General features: G+C 34.8%; 1 protein-coding gene across 6 annotated transcripts in view; it reads right to left on the bottom strand.

Annotated features, from left to right (window-relative positions):
- Positions 1–1530: 1530 nt before the first annotated feature.
- Positions 1531–12594, bottom strand: part of LOC111874338 (RING finger protein nhl-1) — a 98886-nt gene continuing 87822 nt past the window's right edge. For 5 of the 6 annotated variants that reach the window (XM_023869753.2, XM_023869752.2, XM_023869756.2 and 2 more), the window contains 3 exons: positions 12074–12291; positions 3333–3565; positions 1531–2355 (listed from right to left, as the gene is read on the bottom strand). In XM_023869753.2, the coding sequence (XP_023725521.1) occupies positions 3352–3565; positions 12074–12291 (432 nt within the window). In that variant the 3' untranslated portion in view covers positions 1531–2355; positions 3333–3351. Of the gene's footprint in view, positions 2396–3332; positions 3566–12073; positions 12292–12594 lie in introns of all 6 variants that reach the window. The other variant, XM_023869757.2, reaches the window with a different exon arrangement.

Here is a 12594-nt window from a genome sequence, read left to right as displayed (position 1 = left end):
GCAGCAAACATACCCATTTGTGGAATCAGCAATTATGCATACATGAAGCCCCCACTTTGTTGGCATTTGTGGATTGTACATTTTGAAAGACACCTCCTCAAAATGTGATAGATAAGTAGTTCCATTTGAGAAAGGTGCCTAGAAAAAATGGATCAGCCACACACATACTACACAACTGTGAGTGTATAGCTTTCTTAAGATTTGTCAATACTTTATGGAGCCAGGTGATTACCAAGATGCTGCAGTAAGCAAGACACTACACATCATTCAAAGTATAGGTTTATTGAAGGGCTGAAACAGAGAGGGATGCACAATAGATAATTGATTTTTGCAATGCAAGGGCTGGTCAAGGCCTACCCCTTATTCATTCATCGTTCATTCATACAGAGCACCTGGAAAGAAGTTATTGTAACAGAATTTTTAAAACTGCTCCTTAATTTAAACAAGTGAATACTCAGATAGTACCTCAAATTCCCTCTAAAAAATATAATAATTTTTTTATCTCATTGGTGCTGCAAGATCTCTACAATTGTTACATTTAACTGCAGTCTTGTAGTCATATCAAATAATGTATGCCTCTAAGAGCTTCATTTACCAATATATTTGTTTCAAGAAGATAGAGGAAAGAAAGAAATGGAAATAGGTAAAGACATTAAGGAACCAATGATTTCATTTAGGGTATATACATACTGTTTCTATATCTAATTACAGAAAATCAGTTTCCCTCTACTATACTATACTATACTAAATATGTAGTTTGGTTCTGTTCTGCAGTGCCCGTTTCTTGCAAAAATTGTGCAATAGTGATTCCAGTCTTTATACTCTGTATCTTCATCATTTACTGAAACAGCAGAAGGCAATGCACGGTTCTGTGATGTGATTGACAAGAATAAACTGATCCTTTAGCAAAATCTATGAATGGCTTCTGCATTCTACTGAAGCATTTTTGGACCCACATTCTTATAAAACACTGTCATGTGTTTATGGCTGCATGACTAATAATAATGGGTTCTGGATGGATGATTGTATTTATTAAAACCTTCTTTTACAATCTGTCTTAATCACAATCAATTACAGCTACCCACATCACAAATCACTAGGAATATATTTCATAAAATAGAAGGAAATACAAAATACAAGAAAATGTGTATATGCAGTATGGTTTCTACTGTTGCTCAATCTGTGACTCAACATAATGTAGTAAGTTCATTACCTACATATCTGCAGTAAGTGAACATGCAAAACCAAACAAGGAATATAACATCACCAAAATTTGGAAACTATGCATTTAAATCTGGAGCACACCCCTCTGTTCTTATCAGGAGTGTGAAGTGGACAAGTTTGGGAAAAGATAGCTACAGTTTATTTTAAAGTGCTATCCTAGTATTTTTCCAAAAACGTATAAAAAGAAAGCAGGCTTAGATCAAATCCAGGAACTATTAAAATGTGAGTCATTCATAATCTGAGCACAGCCTAATCACTTAGTTGCAAGAACATTTCATTGGTGAGTCCTTTTGCACTTGTCATTGATTTGTATTTCTCTTAATAATATATACATGAAAAATACGAATAAATTTTATAATGATTTATTATGTAAGATAAGCAGTCAAGTATACACACTTTTTACAAACTGAAATAAATTATGTCTTGAAGACCAAAACCTTAGAAGCCATAAATACATTTTACAGAGTCTGAGATTTACAGGTGTATTAACAGTTGTACATCATGATAATATTTATTGCCCAGATTTAAAAACTAATCAATTTCATTTTTCTTTTCAAGTGTTAAATCAGATTTGGATACCAAATCCAATCAACAATATTACAATTAATGTCAGTTTAACTTTAGCAGAATACGGTTCAAATTAAGAATAATTTTTATGCCGTTGTGTTTAAAAGTAGGATATGTTTCTAGTGATATATAAAAATCAGTTTGCTTAGTAAAAATCAGAATTGTAGTAGAAAAAAACAAACCTTTAGAAAAAACTGGAAAACATGAAGAAATAATCCATTATTAAAAAACTAAATAGTTATACCTACTTTCAGAGCAGATCTTTTCATGTAAAAGCATAACAATTAATGAGATTTCTTATTGCATTGAAAGCAGTTTCATGAATGCTTTGATATTTTGCAATAGAGAAAAATAGATTGACCATGAAATAATCAGATACAAAAATGTTTTATTTTCTCAGTATAGTACATCAATGTTAATCAGGAAGGCATTCATCGTTAGTATGATCGTGATAGGTTGATTTTTGGTCTTCTCTCAGGATTTGGGTGCACTGGTTTTTGAACCCTTGGCATGGTTTCTGTTGGAACTGAGATCACACATCCATTAATCAGGCTGGGCCTCTTCCTGTTGAGAAGGAATAAGCAGTTGTTTATAATACTGACAACTGAAACAAAAAATACACTAAAATTCAGCCACAGATGTTATTTGACAAAGCCTAGTCCTGGTCAGATTCTTGATTGAATAATTCAGTTCTGTTACTGGAAGTGTGTGAAGAAGTAACTCAACTGAAAATATGATTTTCTTTAGACTGGTACATACAGATTGACAGCAGGTTCCAAGACCTTCTGATGATGTATCAAAAGCAGAGGTTATTTAGCATTAAATAAGATGAAATAACTGGAAATACCTGGGAGGGATGTGATCATGATCTATTTTGAGGTCCTATCCAGACACTTTCCTGCTAGATATCTCAGCTGGGATAGCCAGCGCCTGAGCTGATACTTAACTGTTTGCCACCTGGGTACTAGACAGGCATGTTAGTGTTAAACAAACCCTCCCTATATGCTGATATAAAGATGTGTTAAATTTTACACAAGATTTAGCTAATTCTGTACCTAATACGATTATGTCAAGAAATTAAAAATGAAAACATTGATTTTTTTACCTTCCAGTGTTTACATACCAACAGATGAATTTTGCATGCATCACTTGTTTTTCAACAACTTTTGAACACAGAAGATTTATTCATTAAAAAGTCTGAAAATTCATATACCAGTATTTTTCTTTCACTGAGTGGAAATACATGGGATGATTATATCAAGTTATGGAAGCTAAATATATCAGTAAAATGCAGTCATGGCATTAAATGAATTGTGTGTTTCAGTGTCTCCAGTTTATATTAAAGTCAGAAACTGGGAAAGTGGGGGGGGGGGACATAAAGACAAACCAAACAAAATGAAAACACTGTCAGGTGTAACTGGCAAGGCTTGGAAATAATATGTTTCAGAAACAGAGAAGAGAGAAGGAAGTGCAAATCAAACGTTTTGAAATTACTTTTTAATTTCAATTTTAGGAAGATGACTTTAGATAATCTAACAAACCTGCTTGCTGCTGGAGTATTTAGAAAACTTGAATGCGGTGGTTCTCTCTGTCGCATACTAGAATATTGCCATTGGACATGACAGCGATCCCTTCCAATCCTTTGAACTCCCCGTCCCCTGATCCCCAGCATCCGAAAGCCCGGAGGAATGTCCCATCTGGATGGAAGATCTGTATGCGATTGTTGCCTGAGTCTGCCACGAATATATATCCTTGGTCGTCCACAGCTACTCCTCTGCACAACAGAATGCACACTTATATTAGCTTTCAATAGATTTTTGAAATAATGGTCCCTCAGACAGGAAATATAAATATCGTATGTTGAAGAATAAATAAAGATGCATTTATGAAATTAAAAATACACGTGATTACCCTGTGTTGACTGAATGTGAACGTGAACTCTATATATAGAGTATCACAACTCACATTCACAACTCCCATTTAGCCAGTTTAAAATCATGTGTTGTAATATTTGTTTCTTTTATTGAGAACCTATGAAAAAGTAATGGATTCTCACAGTAATTTAATATTCATGTGCAGAGTCCTTGACATAAAACCGTTAAATAAACCATGAATGAACAAATTTATGAGCATATTATTTTAATATAATGCTGTATAACATGAGCCATATTTTCAGACAGTCAAACTTATTAGTAGAACTGTCAAGAACTATAATGTGGAAGAAACTATAGATGAAACTCAGGTCATAAAAATTCAAGTGCACCGGGTCTTAGTAAAAAGCCTTGGCAGTTGAAGTATGCAAAAACTGTTTTGTTATTTCAATAATATAAAGGTGCTGGAATTGTTCAGAATGCTGGAATCTTAGACACTGAATTCAAGCATAATTAAGAGAATTATTCAGTACATAAACACATTAAAAATATCCTGGGTTAAATACATTTAGTATCATATTACATATAGTCTTAAACATGCAACATGATACAATGAAAGTGGTGAAGCTTGAAGGGATCACTTATGAAGCAAAGATGTAAGACAAAAAAATATTGAATATGAATGGAGAATCAAAGCGAAAAAGGATTATATAAATTGTATGGAACTTCATATGATTATAAGGAAAGCTTCAGAAATAAAGTTGGATATCTGATGAAACGCTGGAGAGACAGTGTGGGGCATGAACCAAGCAAGAAGGAATACTACATGGTTCAAACAGACAACATAACCTTCACCATACACAAATGGGGAAGTGGAATTGTGTGAGAGCATTTGTTGTGATGGCCACATTGGTACTGCCACTTTATGTTGTGACATCATCTGATACCATGCAGCAGAATCCTTCTTGAGAAACTCACAGTCACTCAGCTGGTGAACAAATTCTGTGCATTCTATGTAATTTGAAAGTTCATTTCCAGGTTGACAAGAGCATGCTATTGGTAACTGGTCTCTACTCTGATCGAGCTGTATCTAATATAGACCCTCACACTCTTAATTCTATTCCATTTTTAGGCCTACATTATTCTACAATTTACACTTAAGTCTCCCATTAAGTCAATTCCCTCTAAGTTTTCTAACTATATTTTGTACCCATTTCTCATCTATTCCATGCTTACTATCCTCCGCACCTGCCTCATCTTTGAAATGAATACTCTAACAATATTTCAAGAGAACATAGTAAGAAGTTCCTCATTATGTAATTTCCTGTATCCTTCTGTTATTTTATCCTTGCGTATGAGAGCCAAAATTACATTTGCCCCAAAACTTTGTAGACTCATGTTATCAAGTGTCATCAAAATATGATGAATGGCTCTGGTGAAGAAACACATGGATAGATGCACTGGCTGATGTGACATAATATATCCATTTGATGCACTCTGCACAAGTTGTACTATACAGAAACCCAACCCACTAAAGAAACTAAGTTCTCCATGAACTTTATATGATTGTTTTGTGACAACGAACTCACATTGAATTTGCATTCATATGTCTAACATTATTGTACTTGGCTGTTAATCTATGAATTGTCAGAATACTTTTGATAATGTATTTGTTGCCCTGAAAGGAACTTGTTTGGAACCAGTCAGAATAATATGAGTTTTACATGTGTATGTCAGACATATGTTTTTTTCTCAGATGACCACTTGAAACCAAGGTTTTTGACTACAGTAGATACTGATAGTAAATGATAACCAGATCACTGTATTTTGTTATTATCTTATCTTCCTGTTATATCCTTCTTAACACATATTTTTTTTATTGCTAGTGGGGTGGGACTAAGTCCCTTGTACTGTGGCCACTTCTGGCCTATTGTACCAGCCCCAGATGATAGGTGAGGGTGATTGTGGAGCAATTGGTGGAATGAAGATTGGTTGGGGAAACCGAAGTGCTCGAAGAAAACACCACAAATTCCACTTTACCAGACCTGGGATCGAACCTGTGCCGCCGCGGTGGGAAGCCAGCAACTAACAGCTTGAGCCATGGTGCTTAACATACCTTACATAAATAATAATATACATAAAACAAAATTACAGGAACTAATCATAAAAAGTGATCCACATTGCATCCTGGCCATATGAAGGACCAGTTCTGAATGAATGTTTCTAACATCTGTATTAAGCCTGAGGAATTTGTTAACAGCTAGAGATTCTGAAGTTGCTTACAAATGTCAGATGCTGTATTTAACAGTATTTACTATGACCCTTGTATGTTTTGTATAAGTCAACTGTTAAGTTTCATTTTAAAATAGAGAGGATAACTTCCTTCTTTATGTGTGCATGAGATCTTATACTTAAAAGCACCTGACTTTCTAGTCTGCCTTTATTTGTTGCTCAAGAGCACCGATGAAAGACGTGTCCTGCCATCTCTTAACACTTAAACTATCTAGCTATACCTTTACAATAAGCGTTATGAATAATACTAAGTGATGAAAATGGTTAATTTTCAGAATTATCTGATAAAGCTATATAATCATAGTAAACGTGTAACATCAGTCAATACTACTATGTAATCAATTAACCATAAAATATGTGCATTTGAATCCAGGTAAGAATCTGATTAATGATGATAACAGTTCTCTCAATCTGTCGAAGTGAATACCAGCATCTAATGATAAAATAAACTATGAAGGTGTCATCTCTGACAGAACTACAGAACATCTGAACTAAAGGAACAAGAACAAATTCATGCTGCTGTGTGGTCTGAAATGTATATTACAGATCACTTTGGCATGGTACTGATGTCTGACATGTTTAAGGGCACAACACATCTTGAAGGTTGGGGCATACGGTAGCGTAGTTGGTTGAGGCACTATGCTACAATCCTGAAGTTTGCGGGTTTAAGTCCTGATGAGGTCACTGAATTTTTTTGCATTGACCTAATCGTTACAGCCGCACTATGGCCCTGGGGTCCACTCAGCCTCTAACAGAAATGAGTACCAGGAATATTCTTGGAATACTCTTGAGGGTAAAGGGCGGCCGGCGCGTAGGGCTGACAATCTTGCCGCCATCTATGAGCCGATTGTCTAGAAAATGTTAGAACCTCAACATCTCACAACCCTATGGGCCTCCACAGCCTGTTATAGGGATACCTAATTTTTTTTTTTACACTTCTTGAAGGTTGAACTCAGCTAATACTGAAGCCTGCCAATGAATACAAAACTGATCCAGTTCTGAACATATCACTGTCTATTCCCCTAAAATGCATCTTAATATTTATCTTCCATCTTCTAATTTATCTTAAAAGCAATCACATTTTATAACAAATTCTCCACTAAAATTCTATGTGCATTTCTATGTTCTGTACCCCAAATACATGCACACTGCCTCATAGCCTTGTAGATTTCACTTGCCTAACAATACTATGTGACCTCTCTAAAATACAAATTTCTTTATTATGAAATATCATAATTACTGGCTTAATTCATCCTTTTTAAGTCATATATTCTTTTGCAATTGGTTGTACATATGTTGGTCCCTCATGGTATGAAACAACATTTTACATGAATATGAAATAACTAGCAAAACAGTTTGATTTTTATTTTCATTAATCTGGAGTAATAACAGTTTCTGAAGAAAATAAAATCAGTAATGATCAGGACTTATTCTTCTTCATGTTTAACCATTATTTCATGTTTCCAGAAGGTATCCAAGACATCTTAATAATTGGTCTTAAGTGTATCTGATATGCATAATATGGTGTTATTGCCCTTTTAACCAGAAGGGGCAGAGAACAGAAACACAGTTTATTTTAACACCATGATTTACATAATATTTCACTGTTTTATACATTTGAAGATAAGAAAAGATCTCAATTCATTACCATCATACATGCTTACACATTATAATTCAAAATAAAGTTAGTATTTTACAGTTCTCACAAGTAATATCAGCATCACTGACATTGTGTTCTCCAGCATTATTTCTTGTAGTGACAATGTTTCTATGAAATGGCAGATCGCGTACTTGATATCCTGTAACAGTGTTTCAATGTTCTTCTTCATTGCAGCTTGCACACAGCTACAAGATGGTACATATTTTAACACTGAGCAGGATATTTCCATTTCTTACTCCTTTTCTAAGTAGCCTGTAGTCAGATAATGGTGTGTTTTATATGCTGCAAAAAGACCCACGAGTTCTAAATCTGACTGTCTTGTTACCCATTCTGCAACAGTGACTTTGAAAACTTATACTTGGAACCAATGTTTGGAATAATTCCTGCCAATTAGCTAACTGGAGGTCAGAATTTAGAGCATGGAGGATATCAGCACCACCAAAGACACTGTAATATTGCTTTGGATGCAATACAGATTCAATTTTCATTATTTTCTTTTCTGCTAGACTAAAAGATCATCTGAAAGCATGCATATATGACTCCATACAATAAATGAACCTCTCACTTGTAAATCCATATTGTGATACAATGATACAGAACATGAGTAGCATACAATGGCTTTTATTCTGCAAAATCCAACTGCTGCAGAAAACATAAATGAACTTAATACTGCTGCAGTCATAAAGTCGTCTTAAAACTGAGCTGAAAAGTGCCAAATACAAGAACTATTTTCATTTGGTTTTCTTCTACCTTCACTTTTCAACTGCCTGTAGAAATGGGTAGTGTCAGGAGGAAAAAGTTCTTGCTTTTAATCTGAGTTTTTGGCAAAAGCTGGTTTTGTATTAAGTCAAAGTTTATTGTTGATGTGTCCATTGGGAACTTGTTCAAATTCTGAAAGAAAGCCTTGGCTCTCAAATGAGAGTTCTTTGTAGTTCCTTGTCTGTAGCAGTCTTGAATGTATGTCAAACAGCCATTGCAAATGACTCACTTAATACTGCCAAATCCAAGATTAAATATGGTAACGAAAATTTTTAAAGAAATCGGTAGGAAATAGATCATGTCATATTATTATTTGTCTTGTACTGTATAATGGTTCAAACAACAAAGCTTCACTATCTCACCTCAAAATAGTAACTAACTTCATGGAGCTGAGTTCTTCTTAAGAAGCCGCCAGTTTTGCAGCCACTCAAGTGTTTATAAACATTTTATGAAAATCAAACGTTCATTACCATGTTCACAAGAGCCCTCCACTGGTCCTTAGCCTGAGCCAGATCAGTCCAGTCCACATCACCTCAACCTATCTCTATAAGACCCATCTGAATATTATCCAACCACCTAGGTCTTGGTTTCCCTAGTAGTCTCTTTCCTTCTGGCTTTCCCAGCAATATTCTACATGCATTCCCCTTCTCCCGCATTCATGCTACATGCCCTGCCAAATCTCATCCTCCCTAACTTGAGCATTCTAATTATACCTGGCAAGTTATGAAGCCTACAGGGTTGTGAGACATCGAAGATCTCACATTTTCTAGACAATCGGCTCATAGATGATGGCAAGGTTATATTCACTATACCGTTTTATCATTGGCAATTTAAAGATTACATGTAGTCGTTTAATCTCATACTTGTTTTGTATCATATCACATTTCACACGTCATTACATGACGTGACGTAAATAAACTACGTCCTGAATCTTATGGTCCATTTATTTCCATCTGTTATCAGTCCCTGAAATCGAAACGCAACAGTTTTTGTTTTTTAATAAAAATGTCAGGAATCACCATTAACATATTAAAATACATGTGTGTTAAATCTAATTGGATTATTGTATTAGGTCTACTATATTTTTATGTCTTAATTGTTCTACCGATATCTATTATATCACAATAGAACTATCCTTACCCTTCTAAATGTTCATTCCATTAACTGAGAAATATTTTGTTCTTGAATATATACGTCACAATAGGACGTACTGGTCACTAAATTATCTCAAAACATGTCGAGTCTGGTACGAAATACAGTGATGTTGCATGGCTGCATGGTATACTCGTATGTCGTGTAATGAAGTTTCTTCCTGAACTAATTTTCGATCAAGTAAAAATTTAACTAGACATTTAAAAAGGCTTTCAAGTAAAGTGACATCTGATTGATCGAAGCAACAAAAATACTTTTATGGACTTGAACTTCATTAAGGCGTTCTAATGTGAATTTTTATGGAAACCAGCAGAGCTTGCATCTGTTCTATGGAGCAGCTAAACCAATACCTAATTTCTGCTTCGTTAGGAAACAAACCCAGCTATGAAGTTGGGTTGTAACGCCGTGCATTTCGGTAGAAGTCTACCGACGTTTCGGGAGGAACGTAGTGCCTCCATCTTCAGGGGCGAAGTATATGCGTTTCCCATGCTTCTTTCTGGTTTCCTGTTTGGGTTACCCTTCGAAGGATGTGATACGTTGCTCGGAAATTCTTGCGACTCCTATCGAAATACACGGCATTAGAATTCAGGAGACTGCGCTCTTCACCGCTGTGACGTCAGATCCAACAAACTCGTGAAAATTTACGAAATCTGTTAAATTTAAAAACTGCTTTCAGTGAATATACAACTACATATAGAGCAAGAAATATCCTATTAGATACTGTCCTCTTCGCTCATCATAATATGTTGAATAACTGCATACTTTCGGGAACTTTGACCGATGTTTCCATTTCCTACGATTATAAGTGTGTATTCACAAGACTAGATTACAACAAAATTAAATGCTGCAAATATTATAAGCGAAAATCGAAAGCTCAAAAAGAAATGGCTACAAAATACACAAACACAGACATAGAGAATAAAGATAAGGTATACTACAAAAGCTGATGTATACACCATTGTGATGAACAGATTCTGAAAGGAAAGAAATTTAAAATACAGAAATATCAATCTAGCTTAATTGCGCTGATTTTCATGATAATGATGAATTCCTATATCGATGAAAAGAGAATCCGTGAATATTCGAATGAAAATGCAGATGTATGGAACTACACGACATGGATCTAAAAAGTGTTGTTAAAGAACACGAAAGCATGCATATTTCAGTTAGAACTAGAACAAAGATAAACAAAAATAAGTCGACAGCTTTGCTTGTATTTCTCACACAAGTTTCGACATTAGTTCACTAGTCAGATTACTGAACAGAATATAACATGCTCTCCATCTCAAGCAAAGCAATACAATTAGTGCTGTTACATCTGTTATCAGCCAGCTTCATGGTCCATACCCTCCGCAATGTGATTATGCTAGTCTTGGAGGGGAGTTATAAACTACAATTTGTATTGAGTGGAAAGACGGTTTAAAACTTCAGTGTGGTATAGAGGATTATGATGGTAACTGACTGCTTTGCATTCAGATACGCCCTTCTTCAAGATATCACATATATCGGTATAATATAAGCTTGATAAAGAAAAGTATTAATTTTTTCCCACTGCGCTATCTCTAGGATAGGCCACGATATCTTTATCGTTCCTTCATAGCTCTGAAACAATTCTTTATATTCATGAAATATAGTAAAGTATTTTTGTTTACATTTTAAACTGAATATTGCACTCACGTATACTATTATAAAACTCTAAGTAGGACATTGGGAAAAAATAAAGAATTTGTTACATAAAACTCATAGATGATGGATTAGTATTAATATTATAAATGTTGGAAATCGTAGATAACCTTCACATTTAAACATGTCAATCATCCGGAAAATATAACCGACTGACATTTTCACTGAGATATTTTTACTTATTTCTCTGCAGAGAATCTGCCACGTTAAGATTTAGCAAAAGAATTCCGTTATAAGAGTTAACCTTATAAAATTATAATTCACGTGTATGTAACTCATATACTTACATATTTAATGGTTAGCGCTTATGTTATGAAAATGGTCATAAAACTATCTAGTGGGCACTGACATGCGAATATACACAAACAAATATTGTCTTTAATTAAAGCTACCGAAATTACATGCGTGAGACATGCTTTTTGGTTAGAAAAGAAAATTACAATATAAGAAGTTAATTATGAATCATCTTTTGTATAAATACTAAAATAAGTGATGTAAGGAATGAATTAAAAATGTTCAAATTTTGAAAATAGAAGATACATTAAACGAAAGCAGACTATAAATCGAGATATAGCAATTATAAAATCGAAATGCAGACAGGTCAAAGGACCTTGTCTGGGATTTTTATGATTGCAGTATAAAGAATTGGATAACAAGACAAGAGTAGTAATGTATTGCCGAAGAATAAAATAATTTCTAGACTCTTAAAGGGAAAGAAATTTATTTAACAGAGGTTGTACACAGAAAGTAGAATGTATATGTATATAAACTTATTTTATTATATGAGTCCCGCTTCTATTAAAGTTAGGAATCATTTTCTAAGCTTCGTTATCTGCAGTGAACAAAGCGTAACACATTTACTTACCTTGGGAATTTGAATTGCCCCTCTTCGGAGCCCTCACTGCCAAATGTGGTGAGCACTCGGCCGTTGACATCGAAAATTTGAATTCGATGATTGTTGGAATCGGACACGATGACCCGATTAGTGCTGGATACAGCAATGTAATGAGGGTGCTCTAACTGGCCGGGCTTACTTCCACACGACCCGAATTTACCGACAAATGTTCCATCCGACTGGAAAACCTGTACCAGGGAAAATATTATACTGCAAAACACATACAAATTGCAGTTCAAAAATGTACCTTCTCTTGATTATCTACAACGTCAGTAGGGCTGCTTCATGAATGTGTGATCAGGGCTAGAAATTCTGAACCAAATGTTACGCAGCAATAATTATTCGTGGCAGCAATGATAAAAATGATTTGTTATAATTTTAGTACAAATAAACATCGTGGCTGCATGCTTAAAATGCAGAAGACTCAATATTTGTGCATGTAAACAAGACGCCAGAGAAGTTCATGGAGGTAGGCCTAGGCCCACTGGGGC

Source organism: Cryptotermes secundus, unplaced genomic scaffold (assembly GCF_002891405.2).
Source record: "Cryptotermes secundus unplaced genomic scaffold, Csec_1.0 scaffold49, whole genome shotgun sequence".
NCBI lineage: Eukaryota > Metazoa > Arthropoda > Insecta > Blattodea > Kalotermitidae > Cryptotermes > Cryptotermes secundus.
This window is presented reverse-complemented; position numbering and strand designations above follow the sequence as displayed.